Consider the following 19,321-nt stretch of genomic DNA (forward strand, 5'->3'; position numbering starts at 1 on the left):
CGCCGGCTCCTCCCACCCGCCGGCTCCTCCCACCCGCCGGCTCCTCCCCCCCGCCGGCTCCTCCCACCCGCCGGCTCCTCCCACCCGCCGGCTCCTCCCACCCGCCGGCTCCTCCCACCCGCCGGCTCCTCCCACCCGCCGGCTCCTCCCACCCGCCGGCTCCTCCCACCCGCCGGCTCCTCCCACCCGCCGGCTCCTCCCACCCGCCGGCTCCTCCCACCCGCCGGCTCCTCCCCCCCGCCGGCTCCTCCCACCCGCCGGCTCCTCCCACCCGCCGGCTCCTCCCACCCGCCGGCTCCTCCCACCCGCCGGCTTTCCATAAACATCCCTAAAGTACAGGGGTTTGGAGAACTTTCAGCTGCTGGTGCCTCTGAGGTTCACGGAGTCCAAAGCGGGAGGGGAGGGCAGTAGCCAGCATGGGTTCCCCATACCATGGAGCTCAGCCTTCTGGGGGATGGGGGGTGCCCCAAAGTGCCCTTCAGGCCTCAGGTGCTTCCTCGGGCAAGTGGGGCACAATGGGACCGCTGATACCCAATTCTCACATCAAAGGCTAGTGATCCCTCTGGGGTTTGGCTCCCTAAGGTAGCTCAAGTTTCTTCATTTCCCATATTTGAGGTTGCTGGGATCTCCTGGAGCCAGGGCAGGAGCTGTGGTGTAGAGCATCTCCCGTCCCACATCCCTCTGCCAGCACACCAACCAACATGAGCACAAACTCTGGGAATGAATCTCTGCTCCCTGTAGTTATTACACAGGAATCTCAGAAACGCCTGTTCACTGGGGAAATGAGTCAAGTTCAAATACGTGACTGGCCAGAAACGTTATGTAGGTACCTCTGTCTCCAGTAAAATGGGGCCTAAGAATTTGGCAGGCCCAGCCACCTGAGACCTGCAGAGGGTTTCCTTGTGACCCTCCTGTTCCCCAAGGAAATGCATCCAAAAAGAGCAAAGAGACACCAGGCCAAGCTTTCAGAACAGGTAGCACGAATCTTTCTCACATGCTTAGTAAGCAATGTCCTACATGTGGTCTGGGCTGGGCTTCAGAGCAGCACCCGGCTGGGAACCAGCCCAGAGGGACGGAGATCTACAGCTCTGCGCTGTCTCTCGAAGGTGGCGGTCCCTGGCAGTCACCAGGAACCTGCCGTGCTGGCTTTGGTAGGTTTCCAACACCAAGAAAAGAGGCTTGGAAGGATTCTGTTCTTCAGACTTCAAGTGAATATGAGAGCCGTCTTGGAAGGCCCCTTCCGAAGGCGCCTGACGCTAGTGCCTGCATCCCCGCCCAACTACTGGGAGGATTCACAACTGAAGACATTGTGGAAGAGTCGGGGGGGGGGGGGAAGTGATGAGAGAACTCACAGAAGTCCCTGTTCATCTTTATTCCCCTCGTGCACTGAAACAGCAGAGGCTCCTGATGACATTCTCTGCCCCTTAATAAGAGGATCTGGCTGACATGCTTCCATATCCCACCCCTTGCACACTGTTTTGCTTTGCTTCAGACACCATGGATACCAAGAGGCACAATTTTTCCAAGGCTCGTGCTCCATCCAGCTGTTCAGTGCCTTGTGGATTTATGATCTAGAGGGCCTCTGCCACAGCCCAGAGGCACCGGTGGTTTGCATTATAGGACTCCATATTTCCAGGTTCTAGAAAAGGGGCAGAGATGTAAGTGACATACTAGAATTTTGCATAAAAGGAACTTAAAGCTTGAGGGGTGCTTTGCTTTATGCTTTCCTTCCTTTCCAGCATCAGGCCTCTCCGCACTCAATTCTTGCTTGAGTTGAATTGGAGCAGCTTCTCCAGTGACAGAAACACCAAAAATCACCAGGGGAAGGTGTTCACATGCAGATTTCTGGGCCAGATTTAGATCAACTGCGGGAGAATCTGCATCTTAATGAGCTGGGCCCCAAGAGCCTGCATTTTAATATTAATAGGCCAGGGCTAAGTAATCTAAATTTGACCTTTTTAAAAATGAGAAATATAATCAGAAGGGTGTATTCAACAGTGCATGTAATTCAAATTGTACTGAAGCAAATATCCGTGTGCAAACAACCGCCCAGGTCAGGAAATAAAGCCCCGGTGGCCCTTGGAATAAAGCCCTGGCAGCACCTCTCCCATCACGCCTGCCCCCACCCCACCTCCGTAAAGCAGTCCACTGAATTTGGAGGTACTCAGTCCCCTGCCTGTCACTAGCGACGGGTGGTCCTCCGTACCTCCAGAACAGTGCACTGTTTGGCTTATCCAAACATCAGAGAGAAGTGGGCCCGTTCCCACCACATTACATCTCACTTCCTTGCTGGTGGTTGTGCTCCCTGTGTTGCTGCACTTAGCTGCTCTATGTCCCTTTTCATGGCTGTATTGTGTTCCACAGCACAAAAACAACACAACTGATGGGACCCCCACTCCCCCACCCCTGTCGTTCATGGGCTTCTCTTGCATCCCGGCTCTGAGGTAAGTATTTCCATCTGGCCTTTTGTTGAGGAGGAAAGAGCAGGTCAAAGACGTCGAGTGATTTAAGAGCCCAGTGCAGGGGTTCTAGAGCCTGTGAGCTTCTGCTGGCGACGGGATCGCTGTGTCAGCTCCTGCATGTTCGTCTCTGTGCCTTGGTTTCCTCATCTGTAAAATGAAAATAATAGGGCCTGTTCCCATGCTGCAAAAATTCAGTAACACAAATGCATGTGAAATAATTAAAACTTCGCCCCTTCAAACATTTTCAGAAATGGAAACTGGGACTTCCATCTTCCTTCATATTCTTTGTGTGCTTTAAACTTCCCATGAGCAGGGGCTACTTCCGTGACCCATTAGTGAAACACAGACCTTTACCCCTGCCGGTTCATACTCTTAGCCTCAGTCGCCGAAGGTCCACTAACAAGCATTTGTGAAGTGACAACCAGGCCAGCCCTCCTCACAAAGGCAGAGCTGAGTATGGTCCTCGAGCTCTTTCCAGCAGCCAATTCTGACCTGGCTCAGCCACCTAGAGGGATTCTCTGACTTCTCACTGCCCTCTACCAAAAGGGCACAGACAGCCGCACAGGAGGCAGGGGGCCACCAACGCCAGGACAGGGATGGCACAAGACTCCAGTCAGGCAACCCAGGTCCTGGTTCCATCCCTGCCAGTATTTGAGGGGCTAGCCCATGTCTCTCTGGGCTACGGTGCCCTTAGCAGTAAATGGAGGGACAGAGGGCTAGACAAGGAGAGCACCAAGATCTTTCTCAGTGAATTCCCTGACCCTTGAGGCTTTTGGCTAAAGCTGCTGGGGTGCTGGGGAAATCAGCTTGGAGGTTGTTCTCTGGCACACCTGTCTTCCTGAGAAGTGCCCCAGGAGGGGGCTGGCCTGGTACAGGGAAAGCATTCAATGGGCCAGTGGCAAATAAGGGATCCATTCTCCACCAAGATGAGTCCTGCTGGGAGTGGTTGCCCACCTATGCCAACGAGTTCATGACAATTAACTAACACTCTTGTTTGGAAAGCGATTCCTTCTAACACACAATGTGACTTCCAAGGAGCCTCATAATGCAACCCTGGTTGCTTCTTCATCTAAGGTCACTCTGGCCCTAGCACTGTGAAGGAAGCTGCTAACGCTCATGGTCTGTCCCTTCCTTCTTCCCTCAGCCTCACAACTGGGTGTCACCATCTTCCTGGTGAGCTGCAAGGCCGAGGGCGAGGGGCGTTGCAGTCATTGGTGCCACAATTCACAGTGGCCTGGGTCCAGCTTAGATAATACATCCCATCACCCTCAACGCCCCCTCACTTCCTCTCGGATGGATATGTAAAGCATCTGGGAAGTCAACAGCTGCTGCCTTCTACACCAGAGAGGGAGGTGAGGTAATCCCCATACATAGTCCAACAAGTGCCTCGGGGTGAAAGGGGCTCTGTGTGGAGGAGAGTGTGTTACTGTATTTCTCTGGACTTCCAGGAGCACTTCGTTGATGGCCTGGCACTGAAGAGTGACAGAAAGTTAACCGGGGTTTCTCGTCTCCACAAAAGCATCTTTCATTCCACAATCAACCTCATATTGGAAGGAAGATTTCACTGTACAGTGAGCAGAGACAAGAAACTCTGTTGCGGTCCCTGGCCCCCCCGACTGCCACCCACTTCTGAGGATTCCAACCGTCATGTGACCCCGAAGGTTCAGGAGACAGGCCCACGGAGTCTAACAACGGCATTGCTAGTATGTTTAAGGATGGAGAAGTGGGATGACACTCAGCTGTGACTGGGGTTGGCCCTGAAAGAAGAGGCCTGGTCACCTGTGCGGATGGCCCTCTGTGTGACCCACTGGTGCCTGTCAGAGGGGAGGCATCCATGAGAAAGGTGGTTCCCGTCTAATTCTTAGCAGGGAAAGAAAAGGGCAAAGTTGTCCTGAGTGACCCAGCTAGGTGTCAGGCACTCGGCAACTGTGGGAAGTGAAGCTCCATGAGGCATGAGAGGCAGTGGTGGAGCCCCTTCCCCTCCAGACTCTACCTCCCCAATGCAGCCCCCCGCCCCCGGCTGCCTCCAAGACACGGTGCTTACCCACAGCACGCTCTGGAGGATGAGGACGTGGAAGAATGCTTCTTGCCATTTAACTTCACAGAAGGTGGCAATGGCAACATCAAAGTCAGCGCTGTTTTTACCTCTTGTCGAAGTCAAAATGGCTGGTGCCCATGACTCCAGAGCCATCTCTGTGGAACAGAATTGAATCTGGGGGAGTTCCCTGGGGCGAGCATGGGATCTAGGATGGCCTTCTGTTCTTTCTTTGACTTGGAAATTCTTGTTAATAAATATTACTTTTCAAAAACTTTTTTTTTTAATCGTACAAGAATCCTACACGTTACAGTAACTATTCTCTCTGGATGCCGGGAGTAGTTCTGCTATATCCCTCAAGACCAGGTATATCTGCACATGCCCTTCTCTGCCCCCAGACTGCTTTCACCAGAAATGTTGCATGGGGTAGAGCTACATCATCTAAGTGTTTCACTTTTCTAAATTTAACTATTTGTGCCAGGGTCTGTCATGCCACTAACCAAGCATATGCCCAAGAAGAAGTGTGAGCAGGGAAAGTAGGGTACGGTTTCAGTTCTCATGTGATTCAAGTGTTTAAAGAAACACTTTTCTTCTAAGTCACTAAATCCAAGGCAAGCACTTCATCTGGAGCTCACACAGGGACATGGGGAGTGGCTGCCAGGCTGAGAGACACTGGGCGTGCTATTATAGAACAGCATGTGCAGCTCCAATATGACAACTTCCTAGAGTATTTAAGAGCATTCGCGGGGGGCCTGGGTGGCTCAGTTGACTGTCTGCCTCTTGATTTGGGCTCAGGTCGTGATATCAGGGTCGTGAGATCAAGCTCTGCCTCGGGCTCTACACTCAGCTCAGTCTGCTTCAGATTCCCTCATCCTCTGCTTCCCCCCACCCACTCTCTCTTAAACAAATAAGAAAATAAATAAATAGGTAATAAAAAGAACTAAAAAAAAAAAGAGCCATCTAGACTAGATGCCACTTTGTCTTAAGCTTGACATGGGCCCTAAACCCTAGTAAAATGACTCTACTGGTCATATGCTGGGCAAATTTTTTTCCATTTAGTTTATCTTGGGAGTTGTTCTGCATCAGTATCTACAGATCTGTCTTGTTCTTTACGTGCTTACTGCAAGCTACTCCAGAGCAAGAGTGTAGGGGATATTCTTTGGAAAGAGTTCTATCTTCACAACATAAAGGAAAAAAATATATTTAAAAAAATAAACTAAAAACAAATTTACAAACCAAGAATATAGTATTTTATTCATTTCTGGATTATGAGTATTACACAGCATATACATATATTTAGATAATATATAAAACAATGAATAAACCGTAGGAAGAAATATTGGTCTGAAGTTGCCTTATGGGACATCTTCAAATCTGTAAGTTCGTGGTAAGTGTATCTCCCCACACACTGAGGCAGGCAGCAGGATAAACTCCACCATTTATGTTCCAAAGGACGGCTTATTCTTCACTGTACTTACAATGCAATTATGGCATTATGGCATGGTCACTGGTGTCCACAACAGGGGACACCAAGTAATAGATAAAAGAACCACAGCACAGTAAACTAATAGAAATATTTGTTTTTTGTTGGTTTTTTTTTTTTTTTTTTTTGCATTGTCCTCCAGACAGTTTCCTTTTTAAACTAAGAGCCATGTCCAGGGGCTATCCCTTGAGTTGCATTCCAGTTATTGCTGGAGAAAAAGAAACAAACAGAAGAAGCATCAGTTTAAGTTATCAGAAAATAGATGGTCAGTGCCAATGACAAGAAACACCCCCCTCCAGACTCTGGTGACACTGCAGGTGACACTGGACTGTGCGGAAATGCACAATGTTCAGCAGCAGTCAGGCATGTAAGCGGCTGCCATTTTGTCAGAGGATACCGATGGGCCGCTGAAGAGGTTCGGATGGAAGACATTCTCCAAGGAAGGCTTATGAGCAGGAAGCAGGGAGGAGTAGGACCACCTTGCAGAGGTGGGGACAGCAGTAACAAAACATTTCACAGGACTGATCCTGATTCAGTGGTGATGGTGGAAGGAGACCTTAGGAAGATCTTAGGATGAAAAGTACTCCAGCCCCCATGTCAGCATGGAGAGGCTCTGCGGCTGACCTCAAAAGAGCACACTTTCCGGCTTCCCCAACTCACCATCTGGCCTCCTCCAAGGAAGGCCCCCTTACCTTTGCTTTGTTCTGAACTGGGAGATACAGTTTGAACTCTGCTGGCAGTTCATCTTCTGAGTAGAGTCTGTCTGAGAAGTAAACCCGTCGGATGCGACAGTTTGCATGAATCTGTGGGCGCAAGACTTATTTTAAGAAACAAAATATGGGGATGCCTGGGTGGCTCATTTGGTTAAGCCACCGCCTTCGGCTCAGGTCATGATCACAGGGTCCTGGGATCGAGCCCCGCATGGGGCTCCTTGCTCAGCAGGGAGCTTGCTTCTCTCTCCGCCTCTGCCTACCGCTCTGCCTGTGTGCTCTCTCTCTGACAAATAAATAAATAAAATCTTTTTTAAAAAAAGCAGGATGTATGACATCCTTGTCTTTAAAAAAAAAAAGGAAACAAAATATGATTGGCCTTCCTCTTTTCTTGCTTCTCCTGGAGCCCCTCCCATGATGCTGTCAAAGCTTCCTCTCTTTGGCATCTCCTCAGCATGGCCTGGGGTGGGTTCAGGCAAGAGGGATATTTTGCTTGCTATGCTCTCCCACTATATCTGAGCAGACCCCTGAATGTGTCCTGGATCTTTCTGAGCCCTCTGGACAGTGACTTGGGCCCCTCAGCCAGAAAGCCACACTGTTCTGTCACAAGAGCCACAAGCCAGCAGCGGGCAGAGCACACTCCCCTCTCCTGTCCGGGCCTCCATCAGGAAAGGAGCTAGTACCTGCACTCTTAGGGTCTCAATATAATTTGTGCCGTACGCCCGCCTAGTGAAGTCTGACAGATTGAACTGAATCTGGTTCCAGCCATCATCCAACCGCATGGGCATGGTACAGATGAAGGGTTTGACTCGGGTGGTACTCTGGTAGTTACTCGCCCGAAACCGCCGACGCACATTCTTGTCATCTAGTACCTATGAAACACAGAAAAAGAGCCATAGTAACTCTACTTTGGAAGAAGGAGACAACCTTGGTGACGCAAGGGACTGAACTCCCACAGCCTGGTTTCCCAAGGCTGAGGCCCAAGGGAGAATAAACAGACCAGATACAGGTCACACTGGATGCAGATGGCCCGGAAGCAGCAAGTTTATCTTGTCAGTTGCTGAGACATCAGCTGCTTTAGGGCACATGACACAGCCGAGGGCCCACAGACCATAGAATGATTTCATAAACATTCTTCCATTTGAAAAATCACAAGTACTACAACGAAGACCAACAATAACCAGCAGCGAACAGACACACTCTAACCTTCAAGCTTTGCGATCCCATAGCTATCGTTCAGACTTCCTAAGTGCTTGCTGCTGCTTTAAAAACTTGGCATTGAAGTTTGATTACTAATACCAAATTTATGTCATAATAATAATGGCTGCACCAAGTGTCTAGCAGAGGCAGAAAAGACACACAAAAGAATAAGTATACTTTCCTAGAGCTACTTTCTCTTGCAAGTTGACAGGTTATCCCTCTGGTAGAGCTAAGAGTATACACAAGTCCATCTACTAACCTGTACTTCAAAGGTAAAATATTTCTTCAGATTTTTGATAATCATGACGAGGAAGGGAAGTTTAATCCCCAGCGTCTTCTTTGGGTCTGCAGGACACGTGATGTATGTGGTGCTGCAGAGAGAGGAGACACTGATAAACACACCGGTTGCCTTTTCCTCTGTGGGACACACCACAAAAACACGTGATCCAAAAGGTAAACTGGAGAGTAGATCTAGAAGATCCAGACACATCATCCAATAATCCCTCAATCCCGATGCTTTAAAAAAAAGAAAAAATACTGGACTCCAAAACACAAGCTTCACACATGGCTAGACATCAACAAGAAAATACCTGAAAAACAAAGCCTGGCTGGCAAGCTGAGCAATTTCCTCCAGTGAAGACGGCTCCCCTCTGGTCTAAGGAGCCATCCAATAATAGAAAACCCAAACTAAGACCACAATAACTAGGAAAACCGCACTGTGGCCCAGGTCACCCACTGGATGATTAGTGCCACCCCTCCACGCATGTCCACATGCCTTGGTCAAGTATTAATAATAATATAACTAACCCACAGCACTTACTATGGGCTGAGCAGGCGCTAAATGTGTTTACACACAATTCACTTACTCAATCTTCACAATAACCCCATTATCCCTATTTTACAGGTGAGGAAACTGAGGCCTGAGGGCTTAAGTAACTTGCCCAAGGCAAGGTGTGAGCAGCAGAGCTGGATCCCCACCAGGTCATCGCCCCACGGTCTGTGCTCTATGAACCCCTACCATGCACTGCGTCGCCAGCGCAGTGTCTCTGGGCGAACAGAGGGACTGCCTACCTGACATTTGTTCCTTCAATCTCTAGCACCAGGGACTGGATGTCATTATCAGTGATTCTTTTGATGTGGCCATTCCGTACCTACAATGAAGAAAATTAAACTGATCAGTACTGAAATATTTGGCAATAACTTTGTTAAGATTTTGAAGGCCAAATGGAACCATTTAAAGGAGACCACAGTAGCCCTCGAGGCATGACAGAACCGTGTGACATGGCATACTGAGCTTATGTGCCAGCAAGCCATGATATTCCCTCTCTACAGGGTCCCATCAGCCAGCACAGGAACTGCAGGTGAGCTGGCAATCCATCCGCCAGGACAATGTTGTACACACTGGGCACGAGGGACACTCATCTACATTCTCTGACTTAGTCCAAACGACAACCAAAATCACTAGGTAGCTGGTATTTCACAGACGTGGACACTGACACCCGGAGAACACAAATGAGGATCCCGAGAGAGTCAGGATGAACGACCAGGCTTTCCACAGCCCCCGCACTGCCTGACGCACCCTCGCCAGAAAGGACGAATGCTGGGTGCCACTGAGAAGGAGGGTGGCAACCAAAACAGGAAAGCATTCCGCCCTCAGTATGGAGCATCATTCTATCTTCTACAATGCTCAGTACTGTGCTCCTACTTCCCGTTTCCCTACCTTCTGTTCCCTAAATTCCCGTGTTGTTTTTTTTTTTTAAGCTGCTTTCTTTCTTTTTTCTTTTTAATTTAAGTTCTAGTTAGTTAACACAGTGTAATACTGGTTTCAGGAGTAGAATTCAATGCATCACTGCACTGGGGGGATACGACCCCCTGTGTCATCACAACAAGTGCCCTCCTTAATGCCGTCACCATCTAGCTCATCCCCACCCACTTCCCTCCAACAACCCTCAGTTTGTTCTCAATCGTTAAGAGTCTCTTAAATTTCGGGGTGCCTGGGTAGCTCAGTGGGTTAAAGCCTCTGCCTTCGACTCAGGTCATGATCTCAGGGTCCTGGGATCCAGCCCTGCATCAGACTCTCTGCTCAGTGGGGAGCCTGCTTCCTCCTCTCTCTCTGCCTGCCTCTCTGCCTACTTGTGATCTCTGTCAAATAAATAAATAAAATCTTTAAAGAAAAAAAAAAGAGTCTCTTAAATTTCAACTATTTTTTTAAAAAATATTTTATTTATTTATTTGACAGAGACAGCGAGAGAGGGAACACAAACAGGGGGAGTGGGAGAGGGAGAAGCAGGCTTCCTGCTGAGTAGGGAGCCCAGTGTGGGGCTCAATTGCAGGACCCTGGGATCATGGCCTAAGCCAAAGGCAGACATTTAATGAGTGAGCCACCCAAATGCCCCTAAATTTCAACTTTCTAAAGTAAGAATTCAAGTCTCATCTTTGCCATGCACAGAAGCCTTCTTTAGCATTTCATCCCACACCGACCTCTCTTCTTTATGATTTGTCTGTCTGGCTCATGTAGCCTAGAGGTCTTAATTTAGCACCTCATCCCACATTGTCTTGTACTGTCTGCTGCATATGTAGGAGGTATAATATGGGGAGAGATCAATACTCAATATGGATTTCCCTTTTCAAAATAATTCAGGAAAGCAGAATTAACTTCAAGCTCTAAACTCGGAAGCACCTAACATGGACGGGGCAGAGAAAGGCACAGGCATTTTCAACACGGGGCTGGCCTATTAGGGCTGAATGTATTCACAAATGAAAAAGATCTACCAGCTTTAGAACAGTATGCTCCAAAATCATGTAGTCTTTTTCCAGGTATAGTGAAAATGGCTGTATTGGCCTGTCATGGTCAATGCCTCAATCCTTTGGCTTTCCACTGGGCTTGCACATTAAGAGAGCAGTGTCAAGTCTGACAGTTGCATTTTTCAAAACTGCTCATTAATAATATGGCATTTTGTGTTTAGACCTCAGTATCTATGACCTCTGTTACTATGAATTTGATCCACTTACGGTGTGCTTGGTATTCCCATGTGAGATCAGATATTACTACTGCCCATCTCCTCCTGAAAGATGCAACTGAGTCTTGCCTCCTCGAAAAAGTCTAAGCTCAAAGGTAGGGATCAAGTATTAAGCATCATTTGTATCTTCTACAATGCTTAGTACTATGCTAGGCATAAACTAAGCATTCAAATATTTGCTGACTTCTGGAATTTGTCACCCTGAGAGTTGGCAAGGATGAATAGATTCAAGGAGGATTTTTTAAAAATTCCTGGATAACACATCCACCATGGACTATTATAGGAAGCCAGAGAGCCTGGGGTATGTCACAAAGCCCGGGAAGCTGCCAGCGTGAAGAATGCTTTCCCACAAATCAGCCTTTGGTGCCCATTATCAGAGACAGAATGCATGGTGGACGGGCCCCAGATCTCTGCCAATGCAGCATTTCTTAGGTTCTTAAGACACAAATGTCACATTGAAGTGCTTCTCAAACAAAGCTGGCGACACCCAATGCCCTCCTGCTTCGAATTCTGGGCCTCTTTCCCAGGGAGATTAAGAGCACAAAGCCCTGGGTCTGTGTACCACATGCCAACACTGCCCACCTCATCCCCCATATAAACACTCTGGCAATATTCACGAAGCAAAAAACACGAAGTAGCAATATTCCTCCTCTGTTTGCTAGCCCACAGCTGCTGGGGAAAATCAAGCCGACTTTTCGGTGAAGGAGGAATCAAACAAGAAATTATTTCCATTTCCAAATAACATGATGCAGTCACATTGCTAAGAGCTGCCAGTATTCCAACAAGACACAAACACTAATTTTATAACATACCTCTAATTGTTCTAATATAATTATAGTTACATCTAATATAACTTCATTCTTTCTTTAAAAGGTACATAATGCAACATCAAACAGATGGTTAACTTGAAAAGATTAAGGGCTAAAGGACAACTAAAAGGCAACCTGTTGCAATTGACCCAACACTGCTTAAAAGCATGGCCTCAAATCTTAGGTCTTCTGAAGGTCTCTCCTAGCACAATGAGAATTATCTATCAGCTCCAGAAAGCCCAGCCAGATTTCACAAGGAAGAAATGTTAGGAAACTTGCTTCTGCCCATCTCAAAGTTTACAGCAGATGACTTCACTCCAGCAAATGTGGTTATTCAAGTCTTTACAGAAGAAAACAATGCCTTACATTGCACGCAGAAGCCAACAGACTGGAAGTCAAAACAGACTTGGTGTATTCTCTTCTGCTTTTACCCCAGAGGCAAGCTCATTTTTAGCTAGACTTTCAATAACTTCCTAAAGAGAAATTTCTCTCAGCACACATCAACCACCACACTCATAGACTTAATTCTTACAAAATTAATTAACGTAGTCCATAAAACAAGAGAAGTCAGGAAAAAAGGCAGCTTTTTCAAAGGAATGCCACCAGTCTCTCTGGAGTTTTAAGTATTCTCCTATCACGAGCTGCCAGAGCTCTGAAATCAAATTAAGTTGATTTGTTAGTGAATTATGATTTTTCTCCTTTATTAAGTCAAATACACACTGGAAAAATACTCACTGCAAATGCTCACTGGAAAAGAGGGGTGGGGTGGGGTGGGGGCGCAATTAACCAGAGATAATAAGCACTTAAAGGAAACCTCCTCAAACCTCTCTAGGTTCTAAAATTAGGATCAAAGGGAAAAGGAGTGGACAGTTTGGGGCAAGTCCTCCCAACCACCCTCCCTGGCAATCTGGCTGTCACCACCTCAAATTGTAAAGGTCTTCCAGGAAGCCACCCCCTCCTCCTCAGTCCAGCTTCTGACAAACACATATAACAAGATACATGGCCTCAGAAAGCATTAACTTCCTTTCCTCAGCTCCTTCCAGTTCAGAGGTCGCTAAGCAGGCCTGGCTTTGAAATGAAGACAAAATGAACTGGTCAGCATTTATTGCTCACGGTGGAAGTGGGTTTATTCTACTTCCCTCTCTAAATGAGAAAGTGCCAATTGTTGACTTGTCAATTCTTTTTTATTTTATGACACACTCCCACTATCAAGGTGTGGGCTACAAGTGTTTCATTCCTCCAAAAAATAAACAAAGCCAATCTTTCCCCCCCCCCCATGAACTCCCTACCCCCACCTGCCCCACCCCCCACATCACCACCCCCAAGCTATGAGCCACAGAACCCAGGCTACTAGCTATTACAAATGAGAATGGTTCTCAGCCCCTGCAGACAGACACCAGGAAGGGAACCTTCAAGCCCTTCTTGCAATCACTCTCGCAGGCTTTCCATGGTTGCTGGGGCAACTAATAAAGAACAGTGATTTTTTTTTTTTTTTTTTTTTTCAATGTAAGCTCCAGGGAGGAGGGTCAAGCTGAGGGGAAAAAAGTACTCCTGGGATAGGGAGGAAGCTGGCCAATGCTCCACATTTCTTCAAGTGTTTTAAAAATAACACATGAGTTGTATGCATTCCCTGCCCCCACCTTTCATTTCTCTGGCTCCACCCACTTATCCTGGCGGACAGCTGAGCCCTCAGCCATCTGGCATCCTAGTCTTAATGACACACGTTCCAATTTACATTAAGCCATTAGAGCTGTCCATTTCAGCAGGAAAGTTTCTGCTGGCAGCTAAGGGCTGGGATCTAAGTCTGAAAGCAGGCAGAGGGAGACCTCTGTGGGGAGAGCTGGGCATAGCTCTGCCTCAAGGCTTGGGCTTTGCAGGCTCCAATGGGTCAATTAAGTGCACTGCTAACCAGTCTCCCTAGCAATTCCTTGCAAGGGCAAGTATAATCAAAACTTATGCCTTCGCCCAATTATAGTAAAAGCTGTCACTCCGAATAATAAACATCATCAGACTGATCCAGGGAAAGTCTTCCAAACCAAACCAAACCAAACCAAACCAAACCAAACCAAACCAAACCACCAAACAAACCGTTGTACTACCTTCCTGCCCAAATGCCCTTGCCTCTATGCTACTGGAAACTGCAGCAGTTTAACAAGGTACCGGTAAGGTTTGTTAATTTAAAACTGGGTATAGAGGGATACCTGGGTGGCTCAGTTGGTTAAGCCGCTGCCTTCAGCTCAGGTCGTGATCCCAGGGTCCTGGGATCAAGTCCCGCATCAGGCTCCTTGCTCAGTGGGGAGCCTGCTTCTCTCTCTGCCTCTGCCTCGGCCTGCAGCTCTGCCTGCTTGTGTTCTCCTGCTGGCGCTCTCTCTCTCTTTCTCTCTCTCTCTGACAAATAAATAAATAAAATCTTTAAAAAAAAATAATAAAACTGGGTATAGAAACTACCTTTCTGGAGACAGTTGATTTTTAAAATTGGGAACAGGGGAAATAAATAAATAAAATTAGGAACAGGGAATGGGAGTCTAATACTATCCAGCAACAACCACAAAGTCTGGTTCTAATATTTAGCTTTGGAACAGGCAAGGATCAGCAGCAGCTGAAAGACAAGGTGAGAGGCAAGAAAGGCAGAGAAGCTGGTATGAATTAACATTCTCATCTAGTAAACTTTTAGCATATGAGACTTAGATTTATATGTGAAATATGAAAACTGTATGTTTTATATAGGCATAAATGGGAATAGAACCATCTGGTATTTTCTTTACAAACCAGAAGTAATGTCTACATTAAACAAAAAAGTCCTTTAGTAAATGTAGTATTTGCTGGTCCCAAAAGTTAAGGGAACATCAAGAAACCCCTAATTTCTCCGCAGCTGAGGTCTTGGGGCTCCTGGGTGGTACAGTCGGTTAAGGTCCAGACTCTTGGTTTCAGCTCAGGTTATGATCTCAGGGCCGTGGGATCAAGCCCCACTTCCGCCTCTGGCTCAGCGGGAAGTCCACTTGAGACTCTCTCTCCCTCTGCCCCTCCCCTCTGCCCTCCCTCTCATGCTCTCAAATAAGTAACATTTTTTTTTTTAATTGCAGAGATCTCTGTCAGGAAGATTAGAGTGTAGCCAGGCATACAGACTTTCAGAAGCTAATTTCAAGTATGAGGAGTCTGATGAAAAGGAAGTAGAGGTTCTCTAAGGGGATACAAATGAACTTAACCTGGAGGGACAAGTGGATATAAACTAATGTAACCTGAGGAAGTGCCTTTGCACTGTGACCTAGAGACTAATGAAGAGTGGCAGGGTGGGTCCCAGCAGAGGGACCAGCAGGTATAGAAGCCTTGAAGGTTCAAGAAGGGTTTCAGTTCAGTGGGAGGTCACTGCTAAGGTGAGGAGCCTGGGGGATGTGAGCCTGGAGAAGCAGTGAAGCGGGCACCAGACTATGTGCTGTGAGGCCTAAGAGCCATATTAAGGCTTTGGGACTGGGAAAGCCCTGGTACAATGACAAAATTATCCTAATTTCTGAAGTCTGACTTTACTGCACTTCCTATTCCTCAGCATCAGTTACAGACTTACTTACTCTTGAGCAAATTCCTCAGTTCCCCACCCTATTTAATATTGTATGCCATAACTCTGCTGTCAAGCATTTCTTATATACATCTTCATTTAATCTCCATAATCATGGGAGGCGGTAGCATCATTACAAAATGAGAAAACTGAGTAGGTAAGTACTTGCCCGAGGTTACACAGCATGGGAGAGAAGGCAGACCCAGGACTCAAATCCACTGTCCCAACTCCAGCCCTGGGGTTTCAAGGTAAAATACTTTTCTTCCCCTTAAGGAACTGGTAGTCTAGTGGGAAATACACAATAAACTGGCAACCGCCATAAGTGTGCTGTAGAGGGCCACAGGTGCACAGAGGAGACCTAACTTAAGCTCCCAGTGAAATAATGTTTAAATTAAGATTTGAAATATGGAATGGGGGGAGGTAGTATGAACTTCAAGGAGTGTAGGATAAACGCAGGTGTTACAAATATTAGTAACCACACCCGTGAAAATGGAGTTTGTCAATTCACTGGTATTAGGAATATAGCATTCACTCCTCACATTCATAAGGAGACACAGAGCCTCAACAGAAGCCAAACCTAATTTTTCCAAGATTATTCTTCACAAAAAACAAATATAGAAATTCTGTCTTCATAAACTCGGAAGGAGAACAGTAAAGTTTGTGAAATCAAAATAGTAAAAATAGCCATATGTACCTACTGGCAAAGGTCAGGGCCATTTCTAGATAATTGTAGGCAATCCATCCCTCCCTCTAATAGACTTTGCCTTTACTACAACTTTGCCTTACTCCCTGAGAGCAGGGAAAATGTCGTCTTCTCTCTTCTTATCTTCCCAAATCTACATAGTGCCAGTGATTTAACTGTGGCTCAATAAATCTTTGGTAAGTCTATCAATTCCCAGTGTTTCCCCAACTGGGTTGGATTCCCGGCACTTCCTGAGGACTTTGTTAATATAGCCGAGAAAAGGCACACATACAACAAAGCCTACGGATCTGACCCCAAACTTGCCATTTTCCTTCCTTACCTTTTCTTGCCCCAGGGAAAAAAATTCACCCCTAAACACTTTTCAGTCTAAATAGGAAAAGTAGAAACATAATTAACTTTTACTATTACAAGAACTTTGCCTAAAATGAGTGTTACTCGAAATGTTTTGTCTGTTTAATTTATTCTATGTAACCCTGCCAGTTGTTCTAATGTTTTCACACGTGTTTATGTCATTAGGGTACCATCTGACCTCTAGTGGCGTTGTTAAGGGACACAGTGCACCATGGTTACTTTGCTTTTATGTTCCATGTGTAAACATGTTGACTAATCAAAAAGCTGCATTTGAAAAATAAAACACACTACAGAAGACCAAGCTCCAGAAGGGTTAAAATGGACAACCCCGGTAAGTTTCACCTACTAGAAATGCTAAGGTCTCACCACCCCTGGAATTTTTTCAGGGTTAGTAAATTCTCTGACCTGCTCTGTAAACCCCTCTTAGATTAGGTCGCATTCTCTAGTTCGATTGCCTCATACTGACACTTTTGTTACAACTCCATGTTCAGTGGCACACAAGGCTACTCTCTCCAGGACAGTCCATAACTAAGTCAAGCCACATCCTTACAAAGTTTTCAGGTACATTCACTCCAAGCTCTCTTTGCAGAGATGTGATTTAGAGTTTACAGTGTTTATTATAATGTGAACAAAACCATGGAACTGAAAAACCTCAGTAACATAGGGGAAAAAATTAAAGAACTGCTTTCCTGTGTAATACTCTTGGTATTAGCCTTAACTTGTGGATAGAAGCACTGTGAAAGAAGAAAGCTGGTCAGGTTTTTCAGATAAGCAAAAGGCTCAAACAACCCACTATACTCAGATCTTTCAACTATCTTACAAAAATGACATTAAGAACATACCACCCTCAATGCTTCTTTGGAAATGCAGATATCCCTAGTGATGACAGGCATAAGGCTATCTGTGTTCTCTCTCAATCTCTAGGTGGCCCAAAATGCTTATCTGGGGATATGGGAAGACAAAGATTTGTTCTGAGATGAAATCCAAGATTCTTGACTTCATTACCGATAAACTGCTTATGTAGATGATTCCACATCCATCTCTATAAAAACACCATTCAAGGGGCGTCTGGGTGGCTCAGTGGGTTAAGCCTCTGCCTTCGGCTCAGGTCATGATCCCAAGGTCCTGGGATGGAGCCCCACATCGGGCTCTCTGCTCAGCAGGGAGCCTGCTTCCCTCTCTCTCTCTGCCTGCTGCTCTGCCTACTTGTGATCTCTGTCTGTCAAATAAATAAATAAAATCTTAAAAACAACAACAACAACAACAACAACACTATTCAACATACTACTTCTTTCTGTTGTCCCCTGAGGAATCACCTGCCTTTCACAATAGAGTACCTGTCTTAACTTAAAAAGGGGGGGGGGTTTACAGCTGACAGAGAACATGCATGATAAATGAAATAACAAAGTCATAAAATGCAGACCAACTCACAGCATGCTAGACACACATGTCCCCTACTCAATACCTCCAAAAAGGAGACGAAGGGCAGGGTCATCATCTCCTGGGCTCAGTGAAAGTGTTATCCAGTGGATACCTCAATAAAAATAGTGAGGCTGGTACGTGGCTCTGAGCTTATTACTCCAAACAAAACTTTATCACCATTCTGCAATTTTCCTGATGTAGACACCAAGCACGGAAGGCACAGCACAAACCCCAAGTAGCAACGAATGTGGAGCAGGTGCCAAAGGGCACCGACTTCTACCTTGTTTGAGATCACTGGAAGGAAAGGAGCAAATGAATCAAATCCAAACACAACTGCCTTCTGGCTTTGTCCCTGTGAGGATGCCTGGAACAAAGACTCTGTGTCTTGTGCCCAGCACAGTGCCTGGCACAAAACAGGCTATCAGTAAATATTTGTGAAATCAGTGAACAGCAGCTTCTTTCATCTCTATGTTCCCAAAGCAACCTCAGTTAAGTTTATGCATTTCACGCTAGGATATGGGCATTATATGAATGGGGAAACCGAGGCTCTGAGGAATTGACTGACCAAGTCAAGACGGTGGCGAGGGACCATTGTCCCAACCACACCACGGCCGCAGGACACTTAAACACCAGCCACGCTCACCCTACACGCAACCCCCACCCCCTTGCTGACAAGACGTCCATACCTCGCGCCTCTGTCACACCAGCCTGGGGACAGGTCACAGCAGCGCCCGCCTGGCCTCCCCGGAGCTCCAACTTGGCACAACTACCCGCCACCCCGTCCCCAACCCCCGGAGGAGGGGGCGCGGCCTCTGCACCCCGCCCTGCCACCGCCTCCCAGCTCCTAACCTTTTTGTCCCAGATCTGCAGGGGTTTGCTGCCAATGCTGTAGAGGATGGAGAGGAAGCCGCTCTGGAATGTGTTTTTGAACATCTCGCCCGCGGCCTTCCCAGCCGCCCCGGAGCCGACCTCGATACGAGCACCAAGTGGCTAAGGGAAAGCAGGGGCCGGTCCTGGTTCGAAGATGAGAAGCTGCGCTCCTGGCCGCCTGATCTACACTTACCCGCGGCTAAACTTGGGAGCCAGACTCTAAGTCCTTGAGTTTCAGCTCTCACAAAATATACGCAACCTCAATTCGGAAACCACAGCAACTGCCTTCCGCGCCGCTCCTCCCGCCTTAAATGGAGGCGACGGGCCGTCACTGCGTAACATGGATCCCTCCGCCTGTTTGACCCGCCCCCTGAGCGCGAGAAGCCCAATCCTGCCACAAGAATCACGAACTTCCTGTCCCTTCCGCTCTTAAGTCCCGCCCCAGTTCCGCCTCCTTGTGGAAAGAACTCAGTTGTCAAGGAACTATTTTTCCTTCGTAGTCCCTCAAAGTTGCTTTTAGAAGGCGGAAGGAGATAGAGGATTGTGGAATGTGTGGTACGCCAACTCGGTGTCAAGGAAACGTGGCTGGGTAGGGTCAGGGGAGTGAAGACCTGGCCCCGCCCCCTGAGGGACTGGGAGGAGTTACAAGGGCAAAAGAAAAGTGGAGAAAGGCGCGGAAGGTAGCGTGGCTAAGCAATTGCTT

The 19,321-nt window shown here is 47.2% G+C and overlaps 1 protein-coding gene across 1 annotated transcript; it reads right to left on the reverse strand.

The window, feature by feature from the left end:
- Positions 1-6,103: 6,103 nt before the first annotated feature.
- On the reverse strand, positions 6,104-18,931 carry LOC111157374 (cilia and flagella associated protein 20). Its single transcript, XM_022518729.1, has 6 exons — positions 18,598-18,931; positions 8,962-9,041; positions 8,150-8,261; positions 7,374-7,562; positions 6,673-6,783; positions 6,104-6,188 (listed from the first exon to the last, which is right to left on the reverse strand). The coding sequence occupies exons 1-6, from the start codon at positions 18,679-18,681 to the stop codon at positions 6,183-6,185; spliced, it is 582 nt and encodes a 193-aa protein (XP_022374437.1). The 5' UTR covers positions 18,682-18,931; the 3' UTR covers positions 6,104-6,182.
- Positions 18,932-19,321: the final 390 nt, after the last annotated feature.

Source organism: Enhydra lutris, unplaced genomic scaffold, assembly GCF_002288905.1.
Source record: "Enhydra lutris kenyoni isolate GAN:26980312 unplaced genomic scaffold, ASM228890v2 scaffoldscaffold54, whole genome shotgun sequence".
NCBI lineage: Eukaryota > Metazoa > Chordata > Mammalia > Carnivora > Mustelidae > Enhydra > Enhydra lutris.